Here is a 20100-nt window from a genome sequence, read left to right as displayed (position 1 = left end):
GCAGACCTGAAACTTTTCAATACTTTTTGCTTCACCTACACCAAATTCCCCAGGCAAAAAATTAGTATGCTGTAAACATTAGCCCCTTAAGAGGAAAGTGATACACCGGGGACAATGCAAAAATGGCATGAGAACTCTCTGGGTGATTTGGTTTACATATTTTCAGTTGAAATCTGCATAAACACTGGGGGATTGGGGATTCTCTAAAAATTTAATAGAAATAAGAGAACAGTTTATCTTTTAAAAATAATTTTTTGCTTTTTTGGCAAAGAAGATATCAATGTAAGGGCTGAGGATAAAGCTCAGTAGCACAATTGCCTGCCTGGCAAGTGCAAGGTCCTGAGTTCATTTCTCTCTGATAGCCCGCCTGCTATCAGTATAGTTTGGCATAACCCAATCAGAAAGCAATGTGACAATACTCAGCAAAAATTTACATCACATGCATATCCAGTGAGGAAAATGTTCAAATCACTTACTGCCCATCTGAATATAACAGAGCCATTAAAAAGTATCTGTAGGACCATGCACTAAACTAAGAAGAAATTCAAAGATTTAAATATTCAAAAATTTAAATATTGATATCGAAATTCAAAGATTTAAATATTAATACAGAAATACTTAACATGCTGGATAAAACAGAAAACTCTTGAAGCCATATGTGTAGGCAAGGACTTTCTGAACAGAATGCTAATTGCAAGAGAAATAACATTGCGAATCAACTAATTGAATTGTTTAAAAAGCTTTTGCACAGCAAAGAAAACCACCAAAAGAATGAAGAGACAATAGGAAAAAACTTTTGCCAGCTAGTCCTCAGACAGAAGACTAATATTTGGAATATATAAAGACTCAAAAACATCAGAGCCCCCGCCAAAATAAAAGACCCACTCAAAAATTGGGTCACTGAAATGAATAGACATTTCTAAAAAGAAGAAGTAAAGGGCCAATAAATACATGAAGAAAGGTTCAGTATCTCTGGCCACTAGAGAAACGCAAATTAAAATGACACTGAGATTCCATCTTACCCTATAAAGAATGGCATCATTGTCAAGTGCTGAGGAGGCTGTGGGGGGAAAAGAATCCTTCTACATTGTTGGTGGGAATGTAAACTAGGAAAAATACTATTGAAATCAGTATGGAGATTCTTGTAAAACTTGAAACTAGAAATTCCATTTGACCCAGGTATTCCCCTTCTAGGTATCATCCTGAAAGAGTTAAAAACGTATTACAGTGATACAGGCATACCTATGTTTATAGCAGCACAATTCATAACAGCTGTATCTTGGAAGCAGCCTATATGTCCATCAACACATGAATGGATAAATAAAATACGATTTTATACACAATGAAGTACTACTCTGCCATAAAGAAAGATAAACTTGAGTTGTGTATAAGAAAATGAATGGAGCTTGAGGCCATAATGTTAAGTGAAATAAATCAGACAAGCTTAAATATCACATGGTTTATTTTATATGAGAAACCCAAATTCTAAATAAAAAATAAAAAACAGGTAAGTTACAAAAAGTCAGACAATGCATTGATTTCTTTTGAATGATTTCCTCACACCTATCAAGAGCTCTAAAGCTTCTAGAAAGTGAGATCAAATAGAAGACAGAAAACAGATGCATCATTCTAAGAACAGAAAATTCTCCTACACAGGTTATTTTGGAAAATGGAAAATTCTACTTGTCTTAGTCCATTTTGTGTTGCTATAACACAATACCTTTTTACTTGAAAGCTACAGCAGTAAAAACAGCATGGTGTTGGCATAAAAACAGATGTGTGGGTCAATGAAACAGAATAGAGAATGCAGAAATAACTCTAGGCACCCTTAATTATTGGATCTTTAGCACAGGGGCCAAAAACATACAGAAGAGAAAAAATAGCCTCTTTAACAAATGGTGCTGGGAAAACTGGCTATCCATACGCAATAGACTGATTTTAGACCCATATCTTTCACCATGTACTAAACTAAAATCAAAATGGATTAAAGATCTAAATGTTAAAACAGCCAGGCGTGGTGGCACATGCCTGTAATCCCAGCACTTGGGAGGCTGAGGCAGCAGGATCACTGGTTTCAGGCCTGCCTACGGTACTAAGTGAGCTCAAGGCCAGCCTAAACTGCACAGCGAGACCCTGTCTCAAAAAGACAAAAAAAAAGTTAAAACAGAAACATTTAATCTACTGAAGATATTAGCATATGCAAAGACTTTCTGAACAAAACACTAATTGCACATGATAGCTCAAAGAACCAACAAATGAGATCATATCAAAGAAAACGCTTCTGTACAGCAAACAACCAAAATAGATATTCTATAGAACTGAAAAAAATTTTGTCCAGCTATTCTCACAGAGGACTAACATCTACAGTACACTATGTAAGGAACTCAAAAAAATTGGACCCTTCCCCAGATAAAACATTCAATCAAAAAACGGTCAAGTGAAATGAATAGACACTTCATAAAATAAGTTCAAATGGTCACTAAATGCATGAAAAAATGTTCAACATCTCTGGGAATCAGAGAATACAAATTAAAACAACACTAACATCTTATTCCAAATGAATGGTTGTCATGAAGAAGCCAAAAAATAACAAAGGCTGGCAAGGCCAAAGAACAAAATAGGCACAGTGCCTGCCTTGCAATGTGAGATCATGAGTTCAATTCCTAGTACCACAAAAAAATTAACTGATTAATTAATTTAATTAAAATAAAATACAGAGAGACAGGCACCAAGATGAAATTGCAAGCAGCAGAAAAAGAGCCTCTCTGAATGTTACCATCCAGACCCTAGAACATAACAACACAAGGAAGACAAGAAGGAAGCTAAAAAATTTTAGCCAACTGTCCTTCAGACAAAGAACTTCTACCTAGGACACATAAAGAACTAAAAAAAAAATCAGCCCCCCAAATTTAAAGACCTAATCCAAAAATGGGCATCTGAGATGAATACACACTTCTCAGATAAAGAAATACAAATGGCAAATAAATACATGAAAAAATGTTCAACATCAGTAGTAATTCAAGAAATGCAAATTAAAACAACACTGAGATTCCATCTCACCCCAGTAAGAATGGCTACCATCAAGAAATCAACCAATAACAAATGCTGGTGAGGCTGTGGGGACAAAGGAACCCTTCTCCACTATTGGTGGGAGTGTAGACTGGTGCAACCACTGTGGAGATCAGTCTGGAGATTCCTCTGTAAACTAGGACTAGAGGTCCCATTCAACCCAGCTATTTCCCTTTTGGGTATTTCTCCAGAAAAACTACAAACATCATACCACTGCGATATATGTGCACTCATGTTTTTAGCAGTGCAATTTGTAATAGCTAAATCGTGGAAGCAACCCAAACGCCCATCAACTGAGGAATGGATAAAAAAGATGTGATATTTTCATAATGGAGTATTACTCAGCTATAAAGAAAGATAAATTTGAGGTATTCATAGGTAAATGGATACAACTAGAGTCCATACTGATAAGCAAAATAAATCAGACCAACATGTGTAAATATCATATGGTCTCACTAGTGTAAGAACCTGAAAGAGTGAATAAATCTGAAGGGTATAGTGGATACTGTGAAAGGAAAAGAAACTGCTCAAAGGGAAGGAACAACCGGAATGAGGGAAAACAGAAAAAGAAAGAAGAGAAAAAAATATGTGTATATATGTATATGTGTTTATATATATATACAGGATAGCCGAGAGAGTTGTACTACTGACTTCTATTGCTTTATTGAAAGGAATAGTTAATGTTTACTTGTTTCATCAATCTTACATGCCTAATTTGTTTAACTGAGTAACTAATTAAAGATAACAATATGTAATACAACAACCACTGTTAATTTCCTATCACCTTGTCTGAAATTCTGTATTGCTTCCATTGTTTGCATGTTGTTTTGTTTATGTTTGTTTGTTAATGTATTTTCTTTCTTGTATCTTTAAAATTAAAAAAAAAAAGGGAGGGAAGTGGGTCCCCTGGAGCCAGGAAGGATCTGAGGCATGAACTGAAGCCCACAGAGAGAGTGAAGAGAGAAACTTCAACCACGAGGAAGAAGGTAGCTTTCTAAAGCTTGTAAGTTAAAGGATGCCAAATTCCTTTAAAAACACAAAAATTCTTTTATTCTCCCAGCGGTTTCATTATTCCAAGCACTGCTACTGCTTGGTGGGAAGTACCCCTGAAGCAAATCACAAGTCCTCACTGTATGATCATACTCTCTTCTTTGCCATATCTCATATTCTCCTTTCTAATGTTATCATAATGGCCAGAGTGTGCATCTAAGGAGAACAGATTTGTCAAGATGATGATGTATCCTGGCAATAAAGACCCAACTAAGAAAGAGAACTACAGGCCAATCTCCCTAATAAACATAGATGCAAAAATTCTCAGTAAGGTACTGGCAAACAGAATGCAGCAAATCATCAAGAAGATTATACACTATGACCAAATGGTATTCATCCCAGGGATGCAGAGATGGCTCAACATATGTAAATCAATAAATGTAATACACCATATTAATAGAGCCAAGGACAAAAACCATGTGATCATCCCAATACATGCAGAAAAGCCTTCTGACAAGTCTAACACCCATCCATGAAAAAACCCTACAGAAAATTGGAATAGATGGTCTATATCTCAGTTTTCATAAAAGCCACCTATCAATGATGAACCAACAGCCAACATCCTACTAAATGGACAAAAACTGAAAGATTTCACTCTAAAATCAGGAACAAGGATATCCACTGTCTCCACTCTTATTCAACATAGTTCTAGAAACTTTAGCCAGAGCAACTGGACAAGAGAAACAAACAAAAGGAGTAATGATAGGAAGAAGTTAAATTATCATTATTTGCGGATGACATGATACTCTGCACAGAAGACTCCAAAAACTACACCAAAAAGTTGTTAGATATAATAAATAAGTAAATTCAGTAGTATAACTGGGTACAAAGTCAACACTCAAAAATCAATAGTCTTCCTGTACACAAATAACTAACTGAGAAAATTAAATAAACAACAGCTTTTACAATAGCATCCAAAAAAACAAAAAACTTAGGAATCAATCTAACGAAGGATGTAAAAGATCTCTACATTCAAAACTGCAGTACTCTAAAAAAGGAGACGGAAGCAGATATCAGAAAATGCAAAGATATTCCTTGCTCTTGGATAGGAAGAATCAATATAGTGAAAATGGCCATACTTCCAAAACTGTTACACAGATTTAATGCAATGCCAATCAAAATTCCAACAGCATATCTCACAGAATTAGAGAAAACAATCCCAAAAATTCATTTGGAACCAGAAGAGACCTAGAGTAGCAAAGGCAATTCTGAGCAACAAAGGGAAGACAGGGGGCATCACAATCCCTGACTTGAAATTATATTAGAAACCTACTGTTATAAAAACAGCATGGTACTGCCAAAAAAAAAAAGACCCAAAGATCAATGGAATAGATTAGAAGATTCAGAAAAACTCCAGACATACTCAGCCATCTTATCTTTGACAAAAGTACCAAACACATTCACTGGAAGAAAGACAGCCTCTTTATTAAATGGTGCTTGAAAAACTGGCTCTGCACATACCAAACATTAAATTTTGACCTCTATCTTTCATCTTGCACTGAACTAAATTCAAAGTGGATCCAAGATTGAATATTAAAACTGAAACATTAAATCTTCTGGAAGATAGACTAGGTAAAATTTTTAAAGACATTGGCTTAGGCAAAGACTTTATGAATAAAGCCCCAAACACACAGGAACTATCACAAAGAATCAACAACTGGGATCTCATCTTATTAAAAAGCTTTTGCACAGCAAGAGAAACCACTAACAGAGTGAAGAGACAACCCACAATGTGAGAAAAAATGTTTGCCAGCTGTTTCTCAGACAAAGGATTACTAGGCAGGACATACACAGAACTCCAAAAATATCAGAACTCCCATGTTTAAAGACTCAATCCAAAAATGGGCATCTGAGATGAATATGTACTTCCCAGATGAAGCAATAAATAGCAAATAAATATATAAAAAACGGTCAACATCATTAGTCATTCAAGAGATGCAAACTGAAACCACTGAGATTCCATCTCACACCAGTAAGAATAGCTATCACCAAGAAATCAACCAATAACAAAGGTTGGCAATGCTGTGTGGAAAAAGGAACCCTTCTTCACTGTTGGTAAGAGTGCAGACTGCTACAACCAGTATAGAAATGAGTATGGAGATTCCTCAAAAAACTAGGATTTGGAGATCCCATTTGACCCAGCCCTTCCCCTGATGGGCATCTTCCCAGCAGAATTAAAAACACCGTAACACAGCAATCTATGCACACCCATGTTTACAGCAGCACAATTTGTAATAGCTAGATCTCAGAAACAACCCAAATGCCCATCAACCAAGAAATGGATAAAAAAGATAAAAAAGATTTTTATACAATGGAGTACCACTCAGCCATGTCTTTTTATACAAAGGAGTACTACTCAGCCATTAAGGATGAACTTGAGACTTTTATAGGTAAGTAGATGCAACTGGAGACCATACTCATAAGAGAAATAAACCAGATGCACATGCACAATCATATTGTCTCCCTAGTGTGAGAAGCTGAAAGAGTAAATAAGATTGAAAATGTACAATAGATATTATAAAATGGAAAGAAACTGTTCAAAAGGAAAAAGAAACTGGGATGGAAAAGGAGAAAAGAGGGAAGGGAAAAGCAAAAAAATTATATTTATAAATAATAGTTAAGATGGCTATACTACTAATTTCTCTTAGTTCATTGAAAAGAAAGGGTCGTACTAATATAGCTTGGATAATTAAAAGCCTCTATCTTGTACTCTGAGTAACTAATTTAAAGATAACAATACGCAATGTATTAACCATTGTTACCCTACTATTATCTTGTTTTGAAATTTGGGGGTTTTTTTCTCTTTAAGATAAAATTAAAAAAAAAAAAAAAAAAAAGGTAAAAGGAAACAGGATCTTTTTCACATGGAAGGAGGAGCAAGAGATGGAGGGAGGAGTAGGAAGGGGAGCAGAGGGGATAAAAGCAAAATTAAGACATGCTGTGTACGTGTATGAACTCGCCATGAGGAACGTAATCAGTATGCACTGCAAACACGTACTGTCTTACTTTTGTTGCTGTTGCTGAGACAAAATACCCAATAACCAAAGTTAAAGGATGAATGTGTATTTCAGCTCGCGGTGTGTAGAGGTTTCTGTTCACAGACAGCTGGCTTCTAGGCAGGGTGGCATGGCAGAGGGGCATCAAAGAGCCAAAACAGTCCACAGGCAGCCAGCAGTGAACTAGAAACAGCAAGTAACAACAGCAGGCCTCTTCTGTCCCTTATATTCCATCCTGAGTGGGGCACCCTTAATCCTAGCAGTGCACCCTGAGTAATCCCAGCATCGCGTCCTTGGTCCTGTGTCACACACTCTAGGTCCAGCCACCTCCAAAAAGCCCCACCTATGACCACATGAGGCTTTGGGGGGACATCTAGATAGAAGCTATAACATGTATCAATAAAAATAAAAAGTAAAGGAAACATTACCTGGTAATCAATAATATAGAGATTTACCAGGCTCGGGGTTCTAGTGGCTGGAGTGCAGCTCTGAGGAGGGTGACTTGGCTGCAGCGCAACATACTGCACGCGAGAACACGCTGCACGCAGAGAGCACCAAGCACGTGAGGCGGCCTCACTTTAAAACAGCCTTTTCTCTTGAGAGCTAGTCCAGTCACAGGAGCCCTAACCACGCCCAAAAGGCAGGTTTTCATCCCTTTCGGGAATGGTGCAGCCGTAAGCTCACTGCCTTTTATTGGCCCCTTGCACCACTCAATACCAGTAATAGGAACCAGGTTTCTAGCACATGAACTCTTTAGGGGACAAACTATATCCAAACCACACCACCACCTATTATTTGTAAAACAGAAGAAAAAGAAGAGCATCTGCCCTCCATAAACCATCATAAAAGGGGACAGAAACTTGATTGCAAAGGCAGCTCAAGCTCACAATCTACTTCATGCCCATGGTGAGACAAGGTATCTCAGAGGGTCACATAATGCCATGGCTCAATTCCTGCCCCTTTAAACGAGAGTTTGGAACTGTACCAGACAATGTCAGTCAAGTCTGCAAGAGCAGAGAAGAGTTATTACAAGTGTAGTTCACCCAATCCAGCAAAGTTGGGCATTAACACTTTTTGTGAAATAAAATGTACCAAAGATATTCAGAACCTTAGTTCTGGATGTCCCAAAGACATCCCCTCTTCAGTGTCTCTAGAAAGAATGAGAACAAGATAGGATAAATATTGGTACTTTTGTGACCAGACAGCCCAATTTACAACTGCCATCCAGTTAAGAACCTTCCATTTTACTCTGAAAGGTATCCCAAGTTGTAAATTACACGGTCACTCTACCAACAGATGGTTGTGCAGCTTGAACACTTTGACATCACTTCCTGCTGGGCAGGCCCAGTCATATTCAGGTGATTCTAACAGAGAGTTTCCACTAACATCTAAAGTTATTACATCTCAAGTTTGTATCTTACACACCTTTCATATGCTAACCCCCATTGGGTTTCCAAGGACCACATGGAATAAATCAAATTCCTCCATTATCACCTTTCAGATTATTTATAAAATAATCTTCACTTATTTTCCTCTTAGCCTTCTTTAGGTTCAACAACCTAATCAACCTCCTCGAGCCTCCTCCATCTCAAAGTTAAAGGCATCACCATCTCCCCAGTTACACAGGACAAAACCCAGGAGTGACACTTGATTCTTCTCCTTTCCCCTCTATGCTCTCAGGTGTAGTACTTCCAAATATTACATCACCTTTCACCCTGCTTCCCATCCTCACCCTCTCTCACCTGAAGTATCACAAAACACCACAAGGAGCCCACGTGCTTTCTCTAAATATTATTTCAATTCAACAGCTTCTAACTGAAATTAAGGTGAAACCAAAGTCTTCTAAGGCCTACAAAGCTCTCTGCAATCCACGGGCTGGCTACTTCTCCAACCTAATCTTAATCTTGTAACACAACCCTCCTTGTTTTCACTCTCTCCTTACTGGTCATACCCATCATATTTGCTGAGGTTTCAGCTCAAGTGTCACTTCCTGGGTGAAATCTCACACACAAAAGATCCAAAAGAGCCCAGCCACATTCTGCCCTAATTATTCTCTGTTCCATCACATATGTATTTTAATCACAGCCTGTCATCCTATCAGTCATATGTTTACTTGTTTAGAGTCTGTTTCTAACTAGAATTACATAACCCCTGAGAGTCAGGATACCTAACTGGTTCTCAGTTGTATTCACAGCACTTGAAACATGACCTGGCCCACAATACACACCAGAAGAACCACTGTCGAATGAACAAATTCCCCTGTTCCTTGAGTTTGCACGATTTCCAAATCCTCCTTCACCTTGGGTGACCTGCTTCTGGATAAACACCAGTTTTTATATACTCTTTAAGACAGAGAACCAACCCCTGGCTAAAGGGTTTAAGCAGAGGTCTGTACTGGAATGGTGGCAGGCTAGCTCTTAGGTACTAACATTGCCTCCCTCAGCTCTACCTAGAACTGCAATAAGTCATTTCCCCTTCCTGAACCATGAGTGCTGAATCTATGAAGATGGCTTTTTATACCATAGAATTTTGACCTTTCCGTCCATCATAAATTCTTGGTTTTGCACAGGTTTCTCTTTAAGTTGGACATCCTGGGGCAGGACCTTCTATTTAACAGTCTATCTTTATTTTTCCATGGAGGTTACTGATGCAAATCCCAACATTCAAGGGGCAGGAGATGTCAGAATTATTTGTATTTTTTAATCCAAGATAGGCTGCAAAAGACCCATCATTTAAAGGACCCAAACTTAAGGACACTTTAAACAGGTATCCAAATCAGATATCCTCTGGGACCCCAGCATGCCTCACACACACCTCACTCTGATCATGTCTCTGAGCAGGTTGTAGGGTGGACAGAGTACGTCCTGTTATCCTATGATGTTGGGCTCTTGTCTTTCAGGGTTATCACTGTTTGCTTCCTGAGCCTATGCCACACTGACTCTTAAGTCAGGCAAACAAGCACTCTTTACAAAAGCAAGGCACAAAAGATGGTGTTACTCTCTTATCTCAGCCAATCACCCAGCCCTTAAGTGCTCTACCCAAATAACTCAGTTACTGTGAACCCACCTCAACTCTGATAAACAGGACAGTGCCTGTCACTAAAGAAAAGCCAACTTTGCAACCTGAGATAGGTCACACCAGGTCTGGCCCCTGGAGCTTTCAAAAACTAAATGCTCCAACCCATGAGAGCCAAATGGTAAGCTTTCATTTTTTGACAAATACAGATTAAGTGCTTACTGACACTTTCTGTGCTGGAGATAAAGGCATGAATAATACAAACACATTCCCACCCACCTTCATAGAATAACTCTAATACAGGGGAAAGCATTCAAGAATTATCCGCACAAATAATTATCATCATAAGTGAGGTAAACAGTATGAAAAGAAGGTGTAAGAGCCATAAAAACAAATAACAGATGGAGAGCATCTATATCTGGAATGTGGGATGACAAGACAGTGCTCTAAATGCACTTCCCAGAGTAAGCTCAGCTGACTACACAAAGCTAAAGCTGGACAATTGGAGCAGATGGATACAGATGGACCAATTGGAGCAGATGGACCAGATGCTTTGCCCCAGTTGTTCCCAAGATGAGTCCCTCTTCATCTGCAAGGTTCCCCTTAAATGCCTCTTCCTCCCCCAGGAACTCCTGGATCAACAAATCTGGAAAATTCCCACAGAGTTAACAGTTCTCACTGGACAGTTTTGAGACTAGCAGCTAAAACCAATAGGAACCATGCCCATTCCAATAATGAGTGAGTCTACAGAGGCCACAGTAAGAAGTGTGAAGGTGCTGAAGCAGTCTTGCCCCATGAACACTTAACACTGACCTACCAGGCTTCCCTTCCAGAACGGAACCTCATACAAGAAGAAACCTCAAGGCAGAAAATCGAACTCCTGAAACAAAGGGACAAAAGAGAATAGGGAAAGAAAACTGGTAGAGGAAGAGACTCAGAAAGTAGGTGGCTGTATTTTGAAGGCAAGAGGATGGCTAACCAGCTGCCATTAACATGCAAAAATTATTCCCATGGCTACTTCTTAGTGAATCTAGGAAAGAATGAGCTCTTCAATCAACTGACTAGGGAGACATTGAAAACAGAAAGCATTAAACCTGTATCTACACCTAGAACCAAATCTAATCATAAGTCAAAAAGCAGAGTCCTCCATGCAATAGGCATGCTTCAATAATACATAACTAGCACAGCTATTCTAAAACTGGGGAGAAACAAGGAAAGTACATGTAAAAGTCTAGATGTTTTCTAGCCCTAGTCTCAGTAATTACACTGGTGCTGGTAGCATTGGTGTTGTTATTTTAAGGCTGTTACATATGCAATCTGGGGTAAAATAAATGAGTAATTATGGGCTATTCTAATTCTATCCCTTATGTCCCTGAGAACCAGGGCTCCTGCTGTGGAAGAAAGGACAAAGATATAATACAGAACAGGCTGTGTAAAAACCCCAAAATAGAAATACAGTATCAATATGTATCTATGTAAATTAATGGGGTACCTTAGCTCCATCCGTTGAGAGGCCTAGAAACAACCACCAACCTAAGGGCAGTAAGCATACCTAAAGCCTAGACAGGGTCCTGGAAATAGGACCCCTCAGAGAAATGGCTCATTCCAGCATAGGGGATGGAGACAGATCTTGTCATCAGAAAAAGCAGAGAAGTCATGAAAGACTGTTGGGGTCAGTTTAAAAGGACTCAGGAAGCCAGAGGTGGTGGTACATGCCTATAATCCCAGCACTCAGGAGGCTGAGGCAGGAGGACTGCCACAAGTTCCAGGACAGCTGGGGCTACGTTGTGAGTTTAAAGCTAACCTGAACAACATATTGAGACCTTGTTTTGGAAAAGAAAAAAAAAGAAAAAGAAGACTCAGTAAGTTGTCGATGGCTGGGCATGCGAAAGGGGAACAATTGCAAATTCCACAAGCTTTCTTTTCATACCGATGAAAATGATCTAAAATTGGATTTTGACGATGGTTACACAACTCTATAAATATATCAAAACAGCACTGAATTTTATACTTAAAATGGTGAATTTTACAGTATGTAAATTATATCCTCAAAAAAGCTGTTGAAAAGGAGAGAGGGTAAAAAGGATTCATAAGAGCTTGAAGAGGTAACTCCAAATAGGAGTGCTCCAAACAGGAAAAGTTTTATTCTAAGTGAATAAGTATACTTTTAAATGTATGAACTCATAAAGATTTTTCAATCTGGTAATTATATAAATCTATATTTGTGATAAAAACTGTACAGAGCTAAATATATATATATATATATAAAAATACATGTAACACTGATGTACCCCTAAAAATAAGTAGATTGTTTCAACTAGTGAGTTTCTAGTTTTGAAACTGTACTAGTACACCAGATGATACCACTGGAGGAAACTGGATGAATGGTATACCCAATATGATTTCTTATTCCTACACTGAATCTATAATTATATTACATTAAAATGCTTAATTAGAAAAAAGAAACCCAGCTCATCACCTTTGTTTGCTTTGCTTTGTTTTGTTTTGTTTTGTTTTGTTGAGACAGGGTCTCACTCTGTATTTCCAGGTTGGCCTTGAACTCACTATGTAGCCTAGGCTGGCCTCAAACTTAGCGCAATCCTCCTGCCTCAGCCAGCCTCCTGAATGCTGGGATTATAGGCATGCATCATCACACCCAACCCAGCTCGGCACCTTTGAAGAGTAATAGGAATCCAATTCATTATTTTAAAAGCTAGTAAGCCAGGTGTGGTGGCACAAGCCTATAATCCCAGCACTCACACTCGAGAAGCAGCTAAAGCAGATGAATCACTAGCAGTTCAAAGCCAGCTTGGGTTACAAAGTAAGCTCAAGGCCAGCCTGAACTATATAGCAAGACCCTCCCCCGACCCAAAAAAAAAAAGAAAGGCAAAAAAAAGAGGAAAGGAAAGGAAGAGCTAATAAAGAATCAAGCATTTAACTACCTTTTCTGTATGACCTGTACCAATGGCTAAAAAAGTAGCAAATGGAGGGAAAGTACATCCATTAATAAATGAAAAATAACTATTAAATGATCCCCATTACAACTCCCAATAAACTCACAGATTTAGCCACCGAGCATTAACAACAGCTAACACAGCAAAACAGAAGCAGTAGAGGTTAGGTGCCTCCTGCCGAAGGAAGACACTATTATGATGTCTTGCCATGGACTGCAAACGTGAGTCTGATCAGCTATGGATGCAGCTACCAAATTGCAGGTAACACACAAAACAGAAAACATAGGTGAACTGCACTGTGAAAGGGCAGTCAGTAAAATTTAGACAGTGGGAAGCCTACAGGCTAAATGTCCTGTATTCGTCAGTGAACAAGTTAGTGGGAAAGAGACAAGGAAACGGCAAAGGGAAACCTGTAAATCAGAAGAGTCTTAGCAGTACTCTTCATAAATTCTACCTAAAAAAACAAAGAAGAACATACAAATACCTTTAAGTGGGCAGCATTAAACTTGGGATGTACACTGGATGCTAATATTATAAAGAAATGCAAGGAAACATCCACTTTAAAAATCAGCGCAGGGGCTACTTCAGGGACAGAGAAGGGTAACACAATGTAGCACACAAAATGGGGCTGCTACAGTAGGTAGCAGAATTGTAACTCCTGACCTGGGTGATACTTATAAGCACATTCAACTTAGGATAACTCACTAACTCATGTATTTACAATATAAAATTTTCTGTATTTGTATTTTTATAATAAAAGTTTTTTTTAAAAAAAAAGAGAAAATGTGTATCACTAATGTAAACTGACATGAATACAACTTTTAAAATAATCACATGAAAATAAACAATATTGCTGGGTGTGGTGGCGCATGCCTGTAATCCCAGCACTTGGGAGGCTGAGGCAGGAGGATCCTTGGGAATTCAATACCAGCCTGGGCTACAAAGTGAGCTCAAGGCTGGCCTGAACTGCACAGCAAGACCTTGTGTCAAAAAAGACAAAAAAATAAATAAATAAAAATTTTAAAAATAAACAATATTTAATTTTAACCAGTTACTATAGCCTGAGGAGATTCTTCAGCCTGTTTTCTATATTTAAAAAAAAGACCAACAACAACAAAAAAAGAGAGAAACTAACAAGTGTTGTGAAGTGTTAAGGACATAAGAGCTCTCCAATGAGACATTTTTTTCCTAAAAGGAAAAGTTTTCTCAGATCTAAAATATTCTTAAACTTATCTCATGGACCAATCACATCCTACATTTCTAGAAACAACGGGTTAATAAAAGGTCTGGTACCTGAAGTTAAGTCAGGTGTAAGAAGGAGGATGAAAAAAGGTAAATAAAAGCTCTCCTACATCATCAATAAATCTATTTTATTTATTCAACCCTCTCTAAACAAGCTTAAAAGGTTTGCTCTTCCATAATGAGCATTTAAGGAAGTGACCAGCGCTGCAACCGCGTGAGAGCTGCTTGTCCTCCTCCTAGTTACAAGCACACACACTTCTGTGTACTTAGCAGGGCACCGCTGGAGCCTTGCGATCTCCCCCTCTGCCTTCATGACCAGTGTGCTTGAAGGTTCTCAAGTAACAAGACACCCTGTATCTGAAAGCACAAATTACAGAAATAAGTGCAAATGCTCTTCCTCATCCGAACTCCCTATCTTAAAACAAGGCACCACATCCTGACTTACATCAACACTAGCCTGAACAGCCCTCAGAGCCCTTTTAAGAAAGGGGTGGGGTTATCAGATTACACAAAACTTAAAAACTTGGCAATGACTAAGGAAAACTGTAAAATTCAAATGGGTCTCAATCACATTTTCAAAAATTTATCTAAAAAAGGTCCAACTCACCAAAACATGATTTAGGATTAAGTCTTGTTTTATTTCATCCTTCCCCCCATGTTTTTGAAAAGAAAGAAAATGTGAGCCAGGATACTTCAGTTTTTCTGGCACCACCTCTCCCAAGGGAGGGCAAAGTGACACCAACACATTAAGATAAAGTTCATGCCCAGAACTGAAAGGCTACTTGTATAAAAAGGAAGATTAGGGTTGGGTTCCATCATCTTCAGCGCATGTGTCTTAATCAGTCTCCCGTGAGTTGGCTGACCCCTGTTCTCTGCCCTCTATCTGCATTTTCTGCCTTCTTTGGTTTGTGAACCCTCAACTTGCCTGCTCACCTCCACTCTTCCGCTTGTTCTTACACTTTCATAAACTACGTATACAAACACACACATGAATAGCACAAATCTGCTCAAACAGCTGGTACAGGATTTCTAAGTTCTACTCCCCACACAGGTGTTTGTGGAAGCCCAGTCCACCATTTCCACGATGTCTGAAGAAAATGCACCTAATTCACATCCCTGGAGCCTCTCTATGAGAGAAGGTACACCTCTGCCTGTAAGCACCAACTGCCTGCCTCAGCTCCTCAGGAACAATTACAACAGAGGACCCCATTCAGACACTTCTCTGATCTTGGGTATTCATGAATGTTTAAATAGGAAGTCCTATCTCTACACCAGCTTCGATGAGACCAGTGTTTGGAAAATCAAATTCTAAAACATTTATGCTTATTCTTTCACTCCAAAGCTAGGTGCGAAGGTGCACACCTGTAATCCCAGCACTCAGGAGGCTGAGGGAGGAAGAGGGTGAGGTCCAAGCCAGCCAGGGTTACACAGTGGGACCTTGTCCCAAAAGCTACAACACCAAAAAACAAAACAACACAAAAATCTCATTTCAGAAATGTCTCTAAGTAAAAGAAACCCAGAAGGGCCTAGACCCAGCGGAGCGCTACTTTACAACAAGATGTGTTACTTGGATACACAAGACAAAAAACTTCAAGGCTGACCCAGTGCTTCCTCAGACACCATCCTGGGACTGTGCCATGTTCATTCAGGTAAGGTGCCCTGACCTGTTGCCTTGGGCAAATCTATGGCAGTTAAATAATCAGGGTAGGAGGGAGAGAAAGGGAGCATTTGTAGTTCAGATTTCTCACCCGAACGCTTTCCAATGAGCACAGAGAAACACAAGAGCCTGTTTAAACATTACTTACTGCCTGCTGGATATCAGTCTTCACTTGTTCACTCAACATGCCTTCAAAGACAAAGGAGTCGCCAAACTTCTCAGCCTATAAGGAAGGCAGGAAATAAATCCACAAACAGTTGGAGCAATGTGTTTTATATGTGACATTTTCCTTGCACATTACTAAAATGATTTTTCTTGCCCAAATGAGTGTTAGTTTCTCCTACAACTACCCAAGTGGACTCAGAAATGACTTGAAAGTGTCTGGCTTCCTGTTAAAACAGGTTAATGTCACTCACAGAGAGTATTTTCACTGAAGGCTTGTCTAGCTGATAAGACTGTAAATTAGGACAGATTAACTTTTGAGACCTTAGCCACCCCTGTTGAAGGAAATTATACTTCCCCAAGTACTATAAATGACTTTGGGAAATAACAGTATTGTGTATATATGCAATTACACAATCCAAGTTTGTCCTGTATTCTGCTCCTAGCATGTAGTTTAAAAAGTTAAATTTTAACTTTCAGCACTAACATTCTGACACACTGTAGCTCTACTAAGGTATCAAATGTGTTTATAAATCTCAAGTCGGGGCTGGGGATTTAGCTCAGTGGCACAGCGCCTGTCTGGCAAGCTCAAGGTCGTGAGTTCGATTTCCAGTACTGGGAAAAAAAGCAAAAAAAAAAAAAAACAACTCAAGTGGCCAAATTCAGCAACAGTGCAAATCTGCATTTAGTAACAGTATTTAACATCAGCACGTCAAGTCTTCATCCTGATTCTCTTTGTCATATGTGACCCTGTTCTGAAAAGGGGGCTCTTTGTCCCTTGGCATTTGTGACTCTCCTCTAGTTTTCTTCCTACATTTCTGACTGCTCTTATTGTTTGGAAATATGGAGGCTCTTCCTGCTTCTGAAACTCTGCCCTGGGCTCTCTGTGCTTTTTATACTAAGCTAGCAGCTCTCTGACTTTGGATAGGTGAAATTATCCAACCACCTTCTTAAAACTACCGACTACTATTCCCCAGCCCCAGAGATTCTGATTCTGGGGACACGTGATGAGGAAAATAACCAAAACCAAAACCAAAAACCTGCCTGTGTTAAATCTGCTGGTTCTAACAGAGGTGGTTCAGGAGAAATATACTGATCAACTGCTGGGAAATGTCTTTCAAGATCATCACTTTAACTACAGCCAGCACATCCAATAAACCTTAAATCTCAACCTCCAGTCCTGTCCAGTCCTGACAGATGAAATTAACTGAGTACTGGATCCCTATATTTCAGGCCTTACAAGCGCTTCAAGTTTCTTTTCCTGAGTGCAGCTTACCATCATTTCTTCACCCTGATGTTCTCTGTGTATTTCCTGGTGACATTACAATGCCTAAGAATCTAAGCCACTTCTTCATTCAGTGAACATGTATGGAACATCTACCACATGACAGGTCTGAAGCTAACTGAAAGGATACAAGGTCAATACCAGAGGCACTGTCCCTGACTTTATTTAGTGTACGTAAATGTGAGGACACACACAAAGATCAAGCCAATTAAAGAAAGGAAAAAACAATTATAACTTCATTTCACCTTGTAAGGTCAAAGTGTCAAGGAAAATCTCCTGGCAGAGTGAGCAGAGGAAGACTCCTTGGGAAAGGAATGTGTGTGCTGAGATGACTCAAGAATAAAAAAAGGGAGATGTGCAAAAAAAATGGACAGTGAGGGGCTATGGTTCCACGCAGAGGAAAAGTACTGGCCAAGCTCACAATGTGGAGAAGACTGTCTAGTGTTTAAGAAATCGAAACAAGACCAGTGAGGCTAGAACACATGAGCCAGGGCACACTGATGTAAAATGAAGTTGGAAAGATGGGGCAAAACCTGGAAAGTGTCATGAAAGTTCAAAGCACTCTGTCTAAGGCAGAAGTTCTGAAACTTTTTTGTGTCCTATATCTCTTTGGCAGCATGGTGAAGCTTAGGGATCTCCTTCTGAGAATGGGACATTTAAATGCATAAAATAAAACCAACAGGATTAATAAGGCAACTATTTATATCACTATACTAATAAAAAATTTGTCCTGTGGTAATATGTTCTTTATTAATATATTAAATAAGATCCAGTGCCAGGTTTCATAATTACCATATGTTAAAGCAGGAATGAATGCAAATAATATTTCAAAATAGATACAACAATAATAACATGATTTTTAAAAAGTCTGTACTGTCTATGGTATCAATCAAGAATCCTAGTGCTGCAATTACTATGGTTTGCTGTCCAACATATCTGAAGCAAATGCTAAATTTCTGGTAAAGAAGAGTCAATGTCCAGATATAATTTCTCTACTTCCATGTTCTTGGATGCCCTAAATTCTGCTTTTTCGGGTAATCTTCCTGGAGAACTCTGGTCTAAGGAAAACCTTTTTCCCTTTAGATCCGCTCTTCTAACTTAGAAGACAGTACTGAGGAACTTGATCCGAGAATATCCTTAATGAACCAAAATGAACACAGCCTTCTGCTTGCTACAAATATCTATAAAAACAAGATTTACAACTATTTTGTATATTTTTAGGAAATTCCAAAGAAACACGGCAGTGCAAAACCAAATATGAATGTTGTTCTGCTTTTGGCATTCACTCTCAAATTAACTACTTTAAGTTTAAAAGGATGTCTGGTGGGAAAAAAAAGAGGGCGAGAGGGACGGAGGGGCAGAAAGAGAGAAAGACAGACAGAAACCAACCATAAACTGAAGACAAATTTTTCAATGAGTGAGAAGGGGACCCTTTTTTAAAAAGTGTATTTCAGACCCTCACAGAAGCACTCATAAACTAGAAAGCTTCCCCAATCTTAGTCCCACTTGGGGCAACATCCACTTGCAGGGCCTTCCTTTCTATTGAGTGGCCACAGGATTAGGCCTGAACTGAGACAGAGGAGTCTGAGCTGTCAAGACACTGGAATAAAGCCGTAAGAATGAAAAGCTGCATTTCTGTATCTATCACTTACGAAACATGGACTGCTTCTGGGACAACCAAAATGCAATTTACTGAGAAGGAAGAGTGGCTTTACTTCACATGCTGTTATTTCAAAAAACCTGAGATAGTGGCTGTCTCTGGCATATCAAAGCGTTGACACAATATAACGTATGGCTAAGAACACAGGTTCTGGGATCACACTGACCAGGCTTGAATCTCAACTCCACACCAACCATGCACCTTGGGACAAATCACTCTTCTAATCCTTAGTTTGCTACCTATACTGTAACCAAGTTCATGGGAGTACTGGGAAAAATTAAACAAAATACATACATAGAGTGCTTAGCACAGTACTGAGCACGTAATAAAAGTGGCCATCAATGTCCACTGTTACTAAAGCATTCTTCTTTTTTTTTTTTTTTGGTTTTTCTCCGGTACCGGGAACCGAACTCACGACCTTGCGCTTGCCAGGCAGGCGCTTTTGCCGCTGAGCTAAATCCCCAGCCCCTACTAAAGCATTCTTAAAGGTTCTAGAAAAGAACAAGTTCTCCCTCCTATCCCAAACCCATTACCTCTGTCAAATAGCCAGTTGAGTTCACAAACTTCTCAAATTCAGCATTACTGACTTCATAGGCATCCATGTAAAAGGCATCAATAGCGACTCTCCTTGCGGGTGCTTCCCCATCCTGCTTTATCTGAGGATCATCTGTGCCCATTGTAAACACTCCTGCAGGGATGAGGACCATCTGCAGGGAAAGGGGAAAAACAGGAAGTCACGCATCACAGCCCAGGTGTGCCTGGGTACAGTATGAAGTTCCTGGTACAAAGAGAGCACCCAGTGTGTAGCAAACCCCCACTACAGACACCACTGTAAGCTCACCAAAATCACTCTACATCTTGGTGAAGGTGAATCAGGAGTCATATGAATGAAAATTCTTTAGCAAAGTAATCTCTTTAGTCAAAACTCTACATGTTAGAAATCTGTACATGCAATGGGACGGGCCTGGAATAATAAACTGCAAAGCTGCTAATGGTTAAACTACAGAAGC

The 20100-nt window shown here is 39.1% G+C and overlaps 1 protein-coding gene across 1 annotated transcript in view; it reads right to left on the bottom strand.

The window, feature by feature from the left end:
- The window catches only part of Sumf1 (sulfatase modifying factor 1), a gene marked incomplete at its 5' end in the record, with an annotated part of 68878 nt that extends 49081 nt beyond the window's left edge, over positions 1-19797 (bottom strand). Inside the window, 2 exon segments of the mRNA XM_005383741.2 lie at positions 16132-16206; positions 19624-19797. Coding sequence (XP_005383798.1) covers positions 16132-16206; positions 19624-19797 — 249 coding nt within the window.
- Positions 19798-20100: the final 303 nt, after the last annotated feature.

The sequence above is a fragment of the Chinchilla lanigera genome, unplaced genomic scaffold (genome assembly GCF_000276665.1).
Source record: "Chinchilla lanigera isolate Chin_1 unplaced genomic scaffold, ChiLan1.0 scaffold00020, whole genome shotgun sequence".
NCBI lineage: Eukaryota > Metazoa > Chordata > Mammalia > Rodentia > Chinchillidae > Chinchilla > Chinchilla lanigera.
Note: the sequence above shows the minus strand (reverse complement) of the source record. Positions and strands in the feature narration are given on the sequence as shown.